Source organism: Mus caroli, chromosome 11, assembly GCF_900094665.2.
Source record: "Mus caroli chromosome 11, CAROLI_EIJ_v1.1, whole genome shotgun sequence".
NCBI classification, from domain to species: Eukaryota; Metazoa; Chordata; class Mammalia; order Rodentia; family Muridae; genus Mus; species Mus caroli.
The window spans coordinates 47,001,690-47,018,706 of NC_034580.1; the positions used below are offsets into that span (position 1 = coordinate 47,001,690).

The 17,017-nt window shown below is 41.3% G+C and overlaps 1 protein-coding gene and 1 pseudogene across 1 annotated transcript in view; one reads left to right on the forward strand and one right to left on the reverse strand.

Moving 5' to 3' along the window:
• The window catches only part of Ppp2ca (protein phosphatase 2 catalytic subunit alpha), a 25,370-nt gene extending 10,896 nt beyond the window's left edge, over positions 1–14,474 (forward strand). The window contains exons 2-7 of the mRNA XM_021176874.2: positions 3,421–3,630; positions 8,487–8,660; positions 9,182–9,271; positions 9,665–9,826; positions 11,433–11,551; positions 12,990–14,474. Coding sequence (XP_021032533.1) covers positions 3,421–3,630; positions 8,487–8,660; positions 9,182–9,271; positions 9,665–9,826; positions 11,433–11,551; positions 12,990–13,062 — 828 coding nt within the window. The 3' untranslated portion in view covers positions 13,063–14,474. The remainder of the gene's footprint in view (positions 1–3,420; positions 3,631–8,486; positions 8,661–9,181; positions 9,272–9,664; positions 9,827–11,432; positions 11,552–12,989) is intronic.
• LOC110306174 lies at positions 6,819–7,392 on the reverse strand (annotated as a pseudogene).
• Positions 14,475–17,017: the final 2,543 nt, after the last annotated feature.

The following is a 17,017-nucleotide window of genomic DNA, read 5'->3' on the forward strand; positions in this document are numbered from 1 at the left end:
CCGCCTGCCTCTGCCTCCCGAGTGCTGGGATTAAAGGCGTGCGCCACCACGCCCGGCTTTGTTAAGTGTTGCATCAGCAGAGAAATTTGAAGGCTGGGCTTTTGTTTTTCCAGATGGGGTCTCTACAGTGTAGCTCTGACTATCCTGGAACACTTAAGCAGACCAGAATCACAGAGATCCATCTGCCTCTCCCTCAAGTGCTGATATCAAAGGTCTGCGTTACCACAACCAGCCTGAGCAAAATGTTTTGGTGGAAGCAAAAGGGAAGTCAGTGAGGTGGCTCAGTGGTTAGTTAAGGTGTTAGTAACCGAATCTGATGGCCTAAGTTTGATTTCCAGGCCCCACATGATGGGAAGAGAGATTTACTTCCATAAATTGAGTGTTGAATGCATGCATACCATGGTTCACAGGTGTGTCTTCCCCCCCTCTGCTCCCACTACATAGATGTGATAATTTTAAAAATGTTTTCTTTTGTTTGGGTACAAGAGTAAAAATGTCAGTATGAAAATGGACCTATCACATTAAAGAGTTGGATAACTTTGAAAGCAGGTTGATGAAGGCCTACATACAGTTCCATTAAAGGTTGGTAGAGGTTGGCTGAGGTAGTGCTTACTCTCAATCTCAGTACTGGGCAAAGGCTGTATTGGCCAGACTCGTATACAGGGGGGTGGGGGGAGAGAGACAGACAGACAGAGACAGAGAAAGGAGGAGGAGGAGGAGGGGAGGAGAGGCCAACCTAGTATACAGAGAGAGAGAGAGAGAGAAGAAGAGGGGGAGGAGAGAGAGAGAGAGAGAAAGAAGAGGGGGAGGAGAGAGAGAGAGAGAGAGAGAGAGAGAGAGAGAGACCTTGACTTAAAAAACAAATAAAACTACCAGGTGATGGAGCATACCTTTAATCCCACCACTCAGGAGGCAGAAGCAGGCGGATCTCTGAGTTTAAAGCCAGCCTAGTTAGTCTACAGAGGGAGTTTCAGGACAGCCAAGGGCTACACAGAGAAACCCTGTCTCAAAAAATAAAAATAAATAAATAGTGTAAAGATTTAAAAGGTTTAAAAGGTCATGAAGGTTCTTGGCCAGCCTTGTCTCTTAGTTTTCCTAGTTGCACAATAATCTAACATCTACAGCCTTTATTGTCTTGGCATTTAAAGTAACTTATTTTGGTGTAGTAATTATCTTAGTGTTGATACATTGAGACAAAATCATAAAGTACATACAAAACCAGTTCTTTGTAAGCTTGCTTTTTTGTTTTTGTGTATCCTGGAACTGAAGAGATGGCTCAGCAGCAGCTGGTGGCACACCTTTAGTTCCAGCACTCGGGAGGCAGAGGCAGGCGGATTTCTGAGTTCCAGGCCAGCCTGGTCTACAGAGTGAGTTCTAGGATAGCCAGGGCTATACAGAGAAACCCTGTCTCGAAAAACCAAAAAACCAAAAACCAGAAACCAACAACAACCACACTTGTTGCTCTTCCAGAGGATCTGATTAAGCTCTAAGTGTCTATGTCTTGTAAGCTGCCATGTGGATTCTGGGAATTAAATTCAGGTCTTAGAAGAGCAGCCGGTGATCTTTAACCATTACTGAGCCATCTTCCAGCCCTTTAAACTGAAAATATTCTTCTAATCTTGGAGGATGTCTAGAAATAGGCTCCCCAAAGTCTTTGGAGAATAAAAAATAGTGATTCTTCAACATGGTTGTACTTAGGACAGCATGAGTAGATGTGAGAGGGTACTTCAGTGTTACTGACACAGACTCTTATTTTCAAAGATTCCGGCTTTTTTAAAGCATAGAGACTGGCATTTCAAATGTGGAGCTAAAGTTGCCTTCATCTTAAATTGTGGTAATATTACATTGTTACCAGTAGGCATCATCTTTGTTCTCTATGTGGGGGCAGGTGTTTCTTTTGAGAGAGGATCTCTATATGTAATTGTCCAGACTAGCCCTCAATGCTGGGATTACAGGCTAGTTGAATTTCAGTATGGACAATTGGTCGTGTATCTAATTAAAATGGTCTGCTTTTCCTTCCTCATACTTTAAGTCTTTGTTCATTTAGTCTGTTCTCTTTTTCTCCTTACTTAATTACAGCCTTTCTCTTCTCCTTTGCCGTGGGAATGACCTGTTTTCACATACCAGTGTCCAGTGTCTAGCACAGGGTGGAGTCACTCAGATGGCATAGCAAATAATTGTCTTCTAGTATACATTTTTAGCATACATAGCTGTCTGTTGACTAAATGATAGTTTCTAAACACAGCCTAGAATGCATGTATGCTACATTCTAAGAAAAAAAAATGATTTTTTTAATGTATGAGTATACTGTAGCTGTCTTCAGACACACCAGATGAGGGCACTGGATCCCATTATAGATGGTTGTGAGCCACCATGTGGTTGCTGGGAATTGAACCCCGGACCTCTGGAACAGAGCAGTCAGTGCTCTTAACCCTGCTGATCCATCTGTCCAGCTCAGGAACTTGATATTTCTTTATAAAGAAATAGATGAAATGGGGCGAGGGGAGTTAAATGTCTTAACCTCCAAAAAAAAAAAAAAAACAAGACTAAGAAACCTCAAAGCCCGAGGAGGTAGCATTAGATGCTCTTTTTCCACCCTCTTAAATTAATTTACTTACCTGTCTGTGTTCTCTGTGCCACTGCTGTGTTAGAGGCCAGAATAGGTATTGGATCACCTGGAAGTACAAATAGATGTGAGCCACCATTTGGGTGCTGAGAATTGACCCTGAAAGAGCAGCCGATGCTCTTACCCACTGAGTCATCTCTACAGTCCAGGTCTTGTTCATTATCACTGACCTTGTGTAGGTGTTACTAATGTCTTCAGTATTCTAGTGAGGTGGAAATTTGATAGCCTTTACAAATTGATGCTGGTCATTGAATGTCATCCTGGTATGTATTCTCTAGATGTCCACTATAAGGTAGCTAATGGATAGAGTAAACCAGTGGGCTCTTGAGATGACTGAGTAAGTCCCTTGCCAGCAAACCTGAGAACCTGGACTTGATTACCAGAACCCACATGGATAGAATGTGCACACATGCACACAAAATACACAAAGTGTAATTTTTAAAATTAAAAATGTTGGCCCTAGAGAGAGAGCTCAACAGTTAAGAGCACTAACTGTTCTTCCAGAGGTCCTAAGTTCAATTCTCAGAAACCATCTGGTGGCTCACAATCATCTGTAGTGGGATCTCATGCCCTCTTCTGGTGTGTCTGAAGACAGCCACAGTTTGCTCATAGATAAAATAAATAAACCTTTAAATATTCATAAATATATATAATTTAAAATGTTAATATCAGTCTTGAGTTGCAAATGCCTATGGTTTCATATTTTGTTCAAGGTTCTACTTCTTGATCAAAAGCATCTTTGTTGGTGCTGTTTAATGCTGAATGTATTGCTTTATTTTTTTCTTTATCTGTAGGCTAAAGAAATCCTGACAAAAGAATCCAACGTTCAAGAGGTTCGATGTCCAGTCACTGTGTGTGGAGATGTACATGGGCAATTTCATGATCTCATGGAACTCTTTAGAATTGGTGGTAAATCACCAGATACAAATTACCTGTTTATGGGAGACTATGTGGACAGAGGATATTACTCTGTTGAAACAGTTACACTGCTTGTAGCTCTTAAGGTAATTTTACTTTTTTTGTTTGGGCCTTTTGAACTGGGTAAGAGCTATCTGAAAGGTTCTTTTCCATTTGGTACAATCATCTGAATGTTGAATTTTAGAACAGATTTCCACGGTTAAGATTGCAAAATAATGTGACTGTCAATCATCATCTGCATTTGGAGCTAGGAGATGATTCAGAACACAGTGCAATGGGGTATCTCAGGGGTTTTGTTCTCTTCTGTTTTGTTTGAGACATAGTCTCAATGCATAGCTCTGGCTGTCCTGAAACTCACTATGTAGACCAGGCTAGCCTCACTCAGAGTTCATAGCGCTGTGATTAAAGGTGTGCATCACTATGTTAGCAAACCAGTCAAGTAGAAGTTTTGGTTTAGTACATTGGCTATCGAAGTAATATAGCGTCCTTGACATATTAGGAGAATGTAACCAGCCATGTTGAATTATTTATATCATTTGATAGTTCTATGAGAATTTCACTGAGGGGGAAGAATTAAGAGGAAAGGATCAGATTTCTGTGAAGAAAATATGTTGTCTTTAATATTAGAAAAGGAATTTGATCTAAATGTCCAAGAGTGATGAGCAAATACCTAAACAGTAGTTTATTTCTCGTGGAGTAACTTGCAGGCATTGCACATCACCTAGTAAGGATTAAAATGAAAACTGAAGGATGCAGTCCCAATGCTGGTAAGGCCGAGATAAAAAGGCTTGAGAGTTGGGGCCAGCCTGGCTTATGCAGTAAAAACCTTTTCTTTAAACATAATAAATAAAAGAAGCAAATTTTAGAATTCCTTGGTGTCGTTTGTAGGTCTGAAATGTAGAGGTTAAGAGTACACCCTGACACACCATGGCATTGATTTATTATTTATTTATTTAAGGCACCCGTCCTTAAGTGCTGCTTGGCTATACCTCAGGACGGGGGAGCTTTGCCTCTTTTCTAGACAACATTCTCATTTTTATCACAAAATATTCTGAGCAAGAAACTTGCTGTTGGTGATTTTCTAATATTAGAGAAGCAGTTTCAGCCAGAGCTGTCTTTAATTAGCATCTGCATTGCATAGAATTATCAAGTGGAGAGTTTAGAGTAGATGGTGGGCAGTTTGTGTAGTGACTCCAGATACCCGGAAAGAAGCTAGTAGCTCGGCATCACCTGGAAGGAGCGGGCTGCTTTAAGAGGTTATAATACTACTGGGCACTTCAAAGCAGAGGCTAGCGAATCTCTTAATTCAACAATAGCCTAATCCAAGATAGAAAGCACTCACCAGCCAAGACTCCATGCCATGCTACCCTGCCTCAAAAAAACAACAGAATTCATGTACCAAGGACTAAGATTGCACCGTGTTTTCCTAAATGTCATAAGCCCAAATCCCAATTCCCTGTCCAGCAGAGCGTGACTGTACATCTCTATAACTCCATCCCCAAGGAGGTAGAAACAGGAATTCGTGATGCTCACTGCTCAGCTAGCTTAGCCAATGAGACACTGTCTTTAAGAAGGTAGGTGGTCATTTCTGAGGATGACACCCAAGTTTGTCCTCTGGCCTTCAGGTGTACATGAACATAGGGAAGAAGATGGGAGACCACATGGAGAAAACAGCTGTCTATAAATGAAGAAAACCCCAGCCCTGCTGACAGACACCATGGAGGACAAGCACCCTTGTAGTGTATGGGCTCGAGACTAATGGCACCTTACCAATGAATAATGTGGGAAAGGTCGTCCTTTCTCAAGTGGTGTCTGAACAAATGTATCAAAATAGATCCATGGCTTCACTGAATAGCAGAGGTTATAAGTCTAGGAGAAAAGAATATCTATGCTCTTGGTTAGGTCAGACTTCTTAGCTGTGTTCAGGGAACGATGATCCAGGGAATGCAGCCTAGTGTCTATAGTGTTTGGGTAGCATGCAAGAAACCCTGGATTTGATCCCAGCACAGTGTAAGTATGTGATGGATTATACAGGCTTGTAATTCTAACATTCAGGAGATGGAGGGACAGTTCTAGGTTAGCATTGGATGTATAAAACCTTGCCTCAAAAATTCATAAAAACCAAGAAAATTTAATGTATTAAAACTAAGATTTTCTATTCTCTAAAAAAATGTAGCAAAGTTTATAAAAACAATTGTTCAAATTGTTGTATTCTTGGTGCTTCATATTGAACTCAGCCTCTTGCATGCCAGCACAGATTCATCACTGAGCTATAGCCTTACTTCAAATTTAAAACATTTTTGCAGTTGCTTGTTAATTTTGTGTAACACTGTGTGGGTACAAGCATACCACTAAATATGTCTTGTAGTCATCTCCTTCCACCATATGGGTCCTAGAGATCAAACTGGCAGATAACAGATAAAATGTAGCCATATTGTGTCTTATGACTTGGGCTATCTTGGGCCAGTGAGATGACATAGTGAGTAAAAGACAGTTACCACTAAACCCGATGACCTGAATTTGAGCACTGGAACCCACATGGATGAAATGAGAGGACACATCCGTGCACTCACAATAAATGAAATGTAATTTTAAAATCAGACTTGGTGACAGGCACCTTTGCTGTCAGTCATCTCATAAGATAGGTCTTATTTTTATTGTGGTTGTGTGGTGGTTCTGGGGAGTGTTGTTTGTTTCCATTGTTATAAGCCAAGGCTACCCTCAAGTCGATTGCAGTCTTTTGGGGGGGGGGGGGCTTTGGAGACAGGGTTTCTCTGTGTAGCCCTAGCTATCCTAGAACTCACTCTGTAGACCAGGCTGGCCTCCAACTCAGAAATCTGCCTGCCTCTGCCTCCCAAGTGCTGGGATTAAAGGCGTGCGCCAGCACTGCCGGCTCAGTTGAGTCTTTTACTGTTAGGATTACTAGCACGTAGAGCCAAGAGCCATGTCAAGACAGATTTCTTGAGACAGGATCAGGCTGTAAGAAACCTCAAACACTGATCCTTCTGCTTCTCCCAAATACTAGGATTATAGACATGGACCAGTATGCCTAACCTTCGATAATCTAATTTTATTTATTTATTTGTTTATTTATTTCTCATCTTGACATTAGTTCACATTTAATTATTACAGCCACTGACTGTAGTGGAATCTTAACACGCCTTCATTTACATTCTTTTTGGATTTTCGAGACAGGGTTTCTCTTTATAGCCCTGGCTGTCCTGGAACTCACTGTGTAGACCAGGCTGGCCTTGAACTCAGAAAACCGCCTGCCTCCGCCTCCCGAGTGCTGGGACTAAAGGCTTGCGCCACCATGCCTGGCTTCATTTACATTCTTGATTAGAGTGATTATCACCTTTTTGGGTGTTCTGTGACAGTGACTTGGAGCCTGTGCAAAACACATGGAGGTCTGAAAATCTTTCAGTTACGAGTTGGCTAAAGCAAGCGTCCTTTCTAGTTCCTTTAGCTGCATATTGCCTTGGGTAATCATCATTCGGATTGTATCCTCTCTTGTGGCACTTTTGTTTCTTTTAAATTCTTCCCTTGCCCAGTCCTGAAGGTATTTTTGGTCAGAATCACTTGGAACTTGCCTAATGGCTCGCAAACGCTCACAAAATCTGTCTGTAGAGGAGGAGAACTTGCTGCCGTCTCCTGAACTGCTTCAGCGTCAGGGCCACAGGAGGCAAGCAGGAAGCTACCCTGTTGCCTACCGATAATCTAATTTTAAATGGGCAAAGTACTGAAGGGCTACTTCATACTAGAGGGTATACGATTAGTAAGAGCATGGCTGCTTAACATCATCAGTCATTAGACAAAGCTTACATTAAAGTCACAAGTGCCAACTTCATGTCGGTTACTAAGACAGTGGCTACAGTCCATACCAAGTGTCCTGTCAAGAATGTGAAATAAGCTTTTAAGCTCTCACCTTTCTTACTCTCATCTCTAGCCCTCCTTCTCTCTCTTCCTTCTCCCCTCTCTCCACGTGGCCATAGCCGGCCTCTCTCTTTCTTTCTACCTTCTCTCTTTCTTTCTGCCTTTCTACAATAAAGCTCTAAAACCATTAAAAAAAAAAAAGAATGTGAAATGAGTTTGCCACTTTAAAGAATTGATGAAGTTACATATAAATCGATCATGTAGCCCAATAGCTACATTCTAGGAATATGTTCAAGAGAAATGAAAGCACGTGAGCAGGTGAGCTCAGTAACTAAGAAACAGGAAAAGTGGAGCAGATGCAGGAACCATGGGGTGTGGCCCCCCAATGCTAGTGTGCAGCTGTGAAAGGAGCACACCCTCAACTGTGCTGTAGCATGGTGACTCAGGATAGCTAGCGTTCCAAGGAATATGGAGCACAAGAAACTATGTTTTGTAAGTTTTCACTTACATTAAATTTCTAGAAAAGTCATTCTCAAGACAGAAATAAATGAGTGGTTGTCAGGCTGGGAGAGTGGGGTCATTGCAGATAGAGAAGGAATCTTGGCAAGACTCTAAAACTGAGTTATGGTAGTTGTTGCATAACTAAATTTAGTAAAGGTCAGAAAAAAGTATGATTTTTATTTCACACAAGATGGTGCAGGGGGGTTGGTCTTAATTGAGATGATATTGGTAAGCATTTTATAAACCTTTAATTAAAAATGTTTATAATCATCAGGCTGTGGTAGCGCATGCCTTTAATCTCAGAGCTCAAGAGGCAGAGGCAGGTGGATCTCCCTGAGCTGAAGAACAGCCAGGGCTACACAGAGAAACCCACTCTTGAAAAACAGCAACAACAGTTTTAAAAAGTTTATCATCTAATTTCAGTTCATTGAAGTTTAGAGATGTGCACTCTCAGCCCCTCCTTCTCTCAGTTGGAACTCTGGATTTACCTATAGAAAGTTCTATGAAGTGTCTATTGCTTTTTTTTTTTTTTTGGAAAGAGCTAGCATCTGTTGTTCGTTTTTTTTAGGTTCGTTACCGAGAGCGTATCACCATACTCCGAGGGAATCACGAGAGCAGACAGATCACACAGGTTTATGGGTTCTACGATGAGTGTTTAAGGAAATACGGAAATGCAAATGTTTGGAAATACTTCACAGACCTTTTTGACTATCTTCCTCTCACTGCCTTGGTGGATGGGCAGGTGTGTGTACCATAAAACTCACTTCTGGGTTTCTTCCTGTTTCCAATAATTGTTTTCTTGGTGTTTAGTAGGAACTGATTTTCCATTTGGGGATACATTTTAGTAAATACTGATAAGTTCTTTTCTGTGTGCTGAAGTGTCAAGATAAGATCATGGGGTAGAAAATGTAACTATTCAGCTTTGGGGGGTCTTTGTAGAGGGGTCTGGGAGATGGAAGGGGGGATTGTTTACCAGTCCTGAGTGTGAGGGTGACCATCAGTCTCTGGAGGGACTGTGGGTAAGCTAGAAAAACACTTTTTAGAAGGTACCTCAGTGATGGTGGTTGGTCAGGAACAAGAATAGATAGATACTCTGTAGTTGGTATTAGGTCAGAACAATAGCCAGTTATTCCGAGTCCATCCTCATTGAAACAGAGAGCCTGGAACTAATGTGGCTAAGTGGTGTCAGTTCCTGTCTAATGTGTCGTCCAGAGATTGTAGTTTCTCTTAGATAGAATTACCATTTGTAATCAATGTTTTTAGATCTTCTGTCTACATGGTGGGCTGTCACCATCCATAGACACACTGGATCACATCCNCGCACTTGATCGCCTACAAGAAGTTCCTCATGAGGTATGACTGATAAATTCTCAGAAACTCTCTAGGAAAAACAAAAATTGTTTAGCTGTAGCATAATTTATCATATGTCCACTCAGGTTTCAAAATGAAATGACATGAGCCCCTTACCATTGCTCACTAGAAGTTTAGAAGCCTTCCTGGTCGTCACTACTAGCCCATCTGTCTAATAATAAAACTCAGATACACGGGCAGATGGGGCAAGTTACTGAGCGCAGCGTGCCTTGTGGGAATTGATTTTCATTTCAGAGATACCTTAACTGCAAAATTCAGGCTGTGTTCAGCACACACACTAAGAATGTGATGTTTGTAGAGTGTTGCTTCTGGTGCATTATCAAATGAAGAATTCCACATTTGGAAGTCAGTTTATAATTTGTACCTGCTTTTTAGGGTCCAATGTGTGACTTGCTGTGGTCAGATCCAGATGACCGTGGTGGCTGGGGGATATCTCCTCGGGGAGCTGGTTATACCTTTGGCCAAGATATTTCTGAGACATTTAATCATGCCAATGGCCTCACGTTGGTGTCCAGAGCTCACCAGCTGGTGATGGAGGTATGTTCTTTTCTTGAAACCTGTCAAACTAACTGTAGTAACTGAAGGAAAGGAGTTTGACACTGATGCTGTCAGCAAGATGTCCTTTATTCCTATAGAGTCTGCCATGGGAGCTAAACCCTCTTCTTCAGTAGATGGACAGTCAGAGGAAAGTCAGATCCATGGCTGATAGTGGGCATCCACTTAATGACTCGGAGGGACTTGGGATTAATGATGAAAGGATGAAGATGCAGAGCGATTGAAGAAGGGTATAATATATTGCAGTGGTTTATTTCACATTATCTAGTTTGTTTCTTTATAGGAAAAGAAAGAAACATCAAAATGTTGATGCCCTTTAGATAACTGGCTTGTAGGTGATTTGAAAGAAGCCTTTCCTCTGGTAGGGTTCTTATCTTAAAACATTGACTACCATACTTTGAGAATGAGAACATGGAACGTTCAAACTATGGCAGTGGGCAATCTCTTCTACAAGAGTTTGTTATCAGTACTGAGGGTCAGCCAAGCACAGTGGTGCATGCCTCATTAGTTCATTAGCTAGTGTGCTGGTTGGTTGGTTATTTAGGCGGCAGCTAAACTGTAATCCAGACTAGCCTAGACTGTACGGTGAGACCCCAAAAATAGTTCATTTTAAAATCAAGTTTAAGGTCTGTCTTAGTGCTTTACTGCTGTGAACAGACAGACATCATGACCAAGGCAACTCTTATAAGGACATTTAATTGAGGCTGGATTACAGATTCAGAGGTTCAGTCTATTATCATCAAGGCAGGAACATGGTAACATCCAGGCAGGCATGGTGCAGGAGGAGCTCAGAGTTCTACATCTTCATCTGAAGGCTGCTAGCAGAATACTGGCTTCCAGGAAGCTAGGATGAGATCTTATAGCCCACACCTACTCCAAGAGGGCCACACATAATAGTGCCAGTTCCTGGGCCAAGCATACACAAACCATCACAAGGTCATGTCAGTGAAAGACAGTATCTACATTTGGTGATGGGTAATATTTAAGTTGATTTGGTTGGTTGGTTGGGTTTTTTTTCGGGATATGTTCTCCATGTAGATTAGGCTATTCTCCATGTAGATTAGGCTCCATGTAGATTCACCTGCCTCTGCCTCCTGGGATTAAAAGTGTGTGCCACCATGCCAGGCTTGTTTTTCAATGCTTAAGACAAAATAAAAACAGTGCTGGAGAGCTGGCTCAGCAGTTAAGAGCACTGACTGCTCTTCCAGAGGTCCTGAGTTCAATTCCCAGCAACCACATGGTAGCTCACAACTATCTGTAATGAGATTTGATGCCCTCTGCTGGTGTGTCTGAAGATCGCAACAGTGTACTTACATAAAACAAGTAAATAAATCTTTTTATAAAGAAGTGTTTTTTTGGCTACACAGAGAAGCCCTGTCTAAAAAAAAACCCCAAAAACAAACAAACAAAAGTATTTTGTTTTGTTTTAGCAACACATTGTTCATGTACATTTTATAGGTTATGCGAAATACAGAAAATTAACCCCTTTGGAGTTTTTCTATCTTAATGTATTTTTCTGTTTTAATGGGTTCAATTTATGTAGGTAGGTAAGTAAATAAGGTTTTTTTTTCCTGCCTCTTTTTTCCAGGGATATAACTGGTGCCATGACCGGAATGTAGTAACAATTTTCAGTGCTCCAAACTATTGCTATCGTTGTGGTAACCAAGCTGCAATCATGGAACTTGACGACACTCTTAAGTATTCTTTGTAAGTATCTACTCTGAGCTAGATTTGTGTTGTCCAGCTCTGCTTAAACCAAAGCACAGGTTGACTTTTGACTAACTTTTTGTGGGAATGAAACTACACATAATAGAAACTAGCACCAGCGTCTCTTATTTGGTATTAATAACTGGTATGAGTTACTAGGTCTTCAATTTCTTGTTTTGTTTGTTTGAAACAGAGTCTCACCATATAGCTCTGATTGTCCTGGAATTTGCTGTGTAGACCAGGCTGGCCTTGAACTCACAGAGATCCACCTGTCTCCCAAGTGCTGGGACTAAAGACCTGTGACGCTATGCTCATCTTCAACTTTTTGTTTGTTTTTTTGTTTTTCAAGACAGGGTTTCTCTGTGTAGCCCTGGCTGTCCTGGAACTCACACTGTAGACCAGGCTGGCCTCGAACTCAGAAATTCGCCTGCCTCTGCCTCCCAAGTACTGGAATTAAAGGCGTGCGCCACCACGCCCGGCTTCATCTTAAACTTTTGAATGCATATTTTTACTACAGAGCTAGTAAAGTATATTTTGATGAGAAGTCAGATCAATGAGCCAGACATTTAAGTGATCTTAATATAGAAGGGGCCCCAATGTGTGACTAAAGTACAGTTATAACCCAAGTGCAAAACTGGGAGACTGTGGCAAGGACAAGAAGCTTGCAAAGAGTAGGATATCCTTGACTACTTTCCTTTTGATGTGATAAAATTCAGTGTCCAAAGACAACATAGGGGTAGTGGGGCAGTTGTTGAACCTATAGTCCTAATTTATAGTCCACCATTGAGGGGGGTTGAGGCAGGAACTAGAAGCAGCTCCTCAAATAACATCTACAGTCTAGATGTAATGTTACCTTCCACCAGAGGCAGGAGGAGCTCTGAGTTAGAGGCCAGCTTGGTCTATATAGACAGTTTCAGGGGCTCTATCAAGAAGCCATGACTCAAATAAAACAAAGCAGAGAGAAGTGTGTGGGCCCTTGCTTACTGCTTATGTTCAATTAGCTTTCTCCATTCTTAAACAGATGAGGGCTCTCTGCCTAGGGAATGGTAAGAGCCACGGTGGGCGTGGTGTTCCTACATCAATTAAGATGGTCTTTCACAGACATGCTCACAGGTCAACCTGATTTATATAAATAAGTCTAGTCCTCAGTTAGAACTGTTCCCAGGTAATGGTTCTCTTGTGTCTGGTTAACAGCTAAAACTAACCATATGTTTGTAGCCCAAGCTGGTCTAGAACTGTGATTTTCTTGCCTCAGTTTTTACAAGTGCTAATGTTAGAGCTGTGTCCCAATATACCTAAGTCTATTAAAGTTGGGTTCTATTCTTTTAAAATGTACTGAAGTTGGATGGTGAATAAAATTTGAAAGTTGAAGATGTTAGTTTTGTTAACTACATGGTATCTTCTGGAGTAGAAACACTGAGTCTTCCTTGTTTTTCAGCTTGCAGTTTGACCCAGCACCTCGTAGAGGCGAGCCACATGTCACTCGTCGTACCCCAGACTACTTCCTGTAATGAAAATGTAAACTTGTACAGTATTGCCATGAACCGTATATNGACCTAATGGAAATGGGAAGAGCAACAGTAACTCCAAAGTGTCAGAAAATAGTTAACATTCAAAAACTTGTTTTCACACGGACCAAAAGATGTGCCATATAAAATACAAAGCCTCTTGTCATCAACAGCCGTGACCACTTTAGAATGAACCAGTTCATTGCATGCTGACGCGACATTGTTGGTCAAGAATCCAGTTTCTGGCATAGCGCTATTTGTAGTTACTTTTGCTTTCTTGAGAGACTGCAGATATAGGATGTAAACATTAACACCTGTGAGTCCAGTTGACTTCACTTAGCTGTAGCTTACTCAGCATGACTGTAGATGAGGATAGCAAACAATCATTGGAGCTTAATGAACATTTTTAAATAAGTACCAAGGCCTCCCCTCTTGTTGTGTTTCTTTCAGGGATACCATTAATTTAATTGTATGATTTGTCTGCACTCAGTTTCTCCCCTTCTCAAATCTCAGCCCNGCGTTGTTCTTTGTTACTGTCAGAAAACCTGGTGAGTTGTTTTGAACAGAACTGTTTCCCTCCTGTAAGATGATGTTACTGCACAAGTCACCGCAGTGTTTTCATAATAAACTTGAGAACTGAGAAAGTCAGGTTTGAATTGTATCAGTGGGCACGACTGGTGCTGTTTATTAACAAGATAAATCTATTGATCAATTTCAGAATTTGTAGAATCCCAGGTAAAGAAAAATAAAGATCAAGGCCACTGTGTAACCTCTCTGACAACTCCTTGGTGTTCTTCAGAAGAACTTGGGGACCTGTTTGTCTGACATACTTCAGTTTGTCTTGTTGCTGGCCTGCGCTTGTGAAAGGAAATCTGTGCTGTTTTAGTGGGACTTGATTGTTAACCATAGAACTTGAGAGTTATGTTTTTAGGATTTTACTTAAAATGGCATGTTTTCAGGTAGAACTTAACAAACTAAATGATGTGTCTAATTAGTGTAGTTTCTGGTTACAAATATATTGCTATGTATATTTCATGGACTCTTTAAAATGATTGACAGAACGGTAAGTTCTTAACCAACATTTGTATATTTCTTGTCAAGTCATGTGATCTTAGAGTTAGTTAAACTTGTCTGGATAAGGTGTTAGAACCTTAGCTTGTGCTCCTTACCTGGTAAAGCAGTGAAGCCGAGGAGAAGCAATGCTGATGTGGGCTGATGTTTGCGCCAGGTCCGAGAATGGTGCCTGACTGCCAAGCTCAGCGAGTAATGGGTTTCCCTTCTATTCTTTGACTTGGCTTAAAACCGAAGACAGTTCTTGTGGGGACTGAATATTTGCTATTTTAAGCTATCTGGGCAAACATGAGGATGCTTGATCATTACTGTGTGAGTGTAGTAAATAAATGTTTCCTTGCTTTGTACTGTGTTGAATTTGGAACCAACAGTGAAGTTACAGTATTGCCCTGTATTAAAAAAAAGCCAGTTTGTGAGTTAATTTTCTAAATCAAAAAACCCTAGGCCAGGTACTGGTGGCGCACACCTTTAATCCCAGCACTTGGGAGACAGAGGCAAGTGCATTTCTGAGTTCCAGGACAGACAGGGCTACACAGAGAAACCCTGTCTCAAAAAACCTTAGTTTTTCTAGGTGTCTTCTTTTTATCCTTTTCTGAGTTAGAAGAAACACATTCTCCAGCCTGTTACTTGTGCTACTTTGTCTTTTCTTCCTGGCCAAATAAGTAACATCTATATACAGCACTTGTTTTGTTTTATTTTGTTTTGTTTTGTTTAAATTAGGGTGGGTTGTGGTAAGGGCAGGGCAACAGAGTCTTTCTGTGTTGCCCTGAGTGGCTTGGAACTTGCTATGTAGGCCAAGCTGTCCTAGAACTCATGGATGATACTGCCTGTATATGCCACCGTGCCTGACTTAATGCACACTTCTGATCCAACACTCAAGGGAGGTGGATACCAAGCAGCTGCACTGGGGATCCTGATGATAAAGAGGACTCTAATGGAGTCATTCCTGTAGTTGACAGGTGTCATGTACATACAGATTCTCAGAATGGGGCTTGTGGCAAAGAGTGAGTGGTTTTAAAAGCATTCAGAGACAATTACTAGACTTCTCAAAATTTGAAAATGTTAATACTTTTAACCTGATGTAAAATTAGTGAAAATGTGTGAGTTTAATAATTTCTTCAAAAAAATCAAATTATAGTTGGAAGGGAATCACTCAAATGAGAGAATTTTTAATGGGCACTATAATGAGATTGCCATAATTTTTTAAGCCTTTTGATTAAGAGTAAAGAATTATCAAAAATGGATGTTGTCAAGAAGTCTGGACAGGTGCTTAGCAGTCAATCTTGTAGCCCCCAGCTGCCTATAACTTCGACTCCAGAGGCCCCGATACTCTCTTCTGGTCTCCACAGCATCAGACACACACGTGGTGTACATGCCTGCAAGCAGACCACTCATACATAGAATAAAAATCAGGTTTTTTTTAAAAAGACATGTTAATGGCTACAGATGTAGTTCATTGGTAGAGCACTTGCCTAGCACATGTACTGTGCCCTGATTTCCATCTCTAAAAGTTGTATATAATGGTACACGTGTCACCCAGCATTGTGGAGGCAGATAGTGGATCTCTGTGCCTAAGAATGAGTATTCCACAGAGAAATGTACTTTGGAAATGGTGAGGTGACTCAGCTGGTAAAGGCACAGTCACCTAGCAGCCGCCCTGAAGACTCCAGCTCAGTCCATGGGATGGATCTGCATGGTGAAAGGAGAAAACCAACTCCTGCAAGTTGTCCTCTGGCCTCCATACACACATGGTGATGTACACACACATACACAGATGTTTCAAAAAAGATAATTTGGGGGCTGGCAAGTGGAGCCATAGTAAGAACACACACTGTTCTTCAAGAGGACCCACACCCACCTCTGGTCTCCTTGGACATCAGTATCCATGTGCACATAAGGTTTTTTGTTTTTTTTATTAAAAGGTTGCTTTGAAACAATTTTATAAAGCTTACTGCTGGGTTTGAGTACTTGAAGAAGATATGTATAATGGTTTTAGTAAAACAAAAACAGTGTAATATTTAAAGGTTACAAGGTGATGTTTTGAGATTTGTACATTGTGTAAAGTCGGGCTATGTATGCCTCAAGCATTTATCATTATGGTCCTTGTAGCTATTTGAAATGAAACATAAAGTGTGGTGGTGTGGTTGCCACCTGCCTGTGTAATGGCACATCTGAGCCTCTTGAAATGTTCAGTGACCACTGGGAGACGGTTTGCCTTTCTTCATTACAGATGCACGCAGTGTTTACTGCTTTGTTCCTGTGTGTGGTGCTGACAGAGGCCTCCAGGTCCTCTGCAGCTTCAGGGTTGTGAGCTGCTGGTGTGAGTGCTAAAGACCAAATCCAACCTGTGGAAGAGCAGCAGTTATTTCTGTGGTATTCAATCTTGATGCCCACATATTTTACTTTGAATTATTAGGAGCATAGTATGTGTAGGGTTAAGAACACTGCTTGGTGGGGCATGGTGACTCACATCTATGATATCAGCGCTTGGGAGGCAGAGGCGGGTAAATGGATCTCCTGAGTTCCAAGCCAATCCAGGATACATGCTGAAGCAGTCTTTTATCTTTTGAGACAGAGTCTCACAATGTAGCTCTGGCTGTCCTGAAACAATATAGACCAGGCTGGCCTTGAACTTCCTTCTGCCTCCCAGTTGCTGGAATTAAAGGTATACATTACCGTGTCCACCATAAACTTGGCTTAAAAGTAAATAACCATTGCTCATTTCCTAACTACAGCTGGATTTTGTGGTACTGGGGGTATCTTCTGGGGTAACTGGCTTTTACTGTGTTCCTGGAAACAGCCAATTTTTTGTTTGTTTGTTTGTTTGTTTTTCGAGACAGGGTTTCTCTGTATAGCCCTGGCTGTCCTGGAACTCACTTTGTAGACC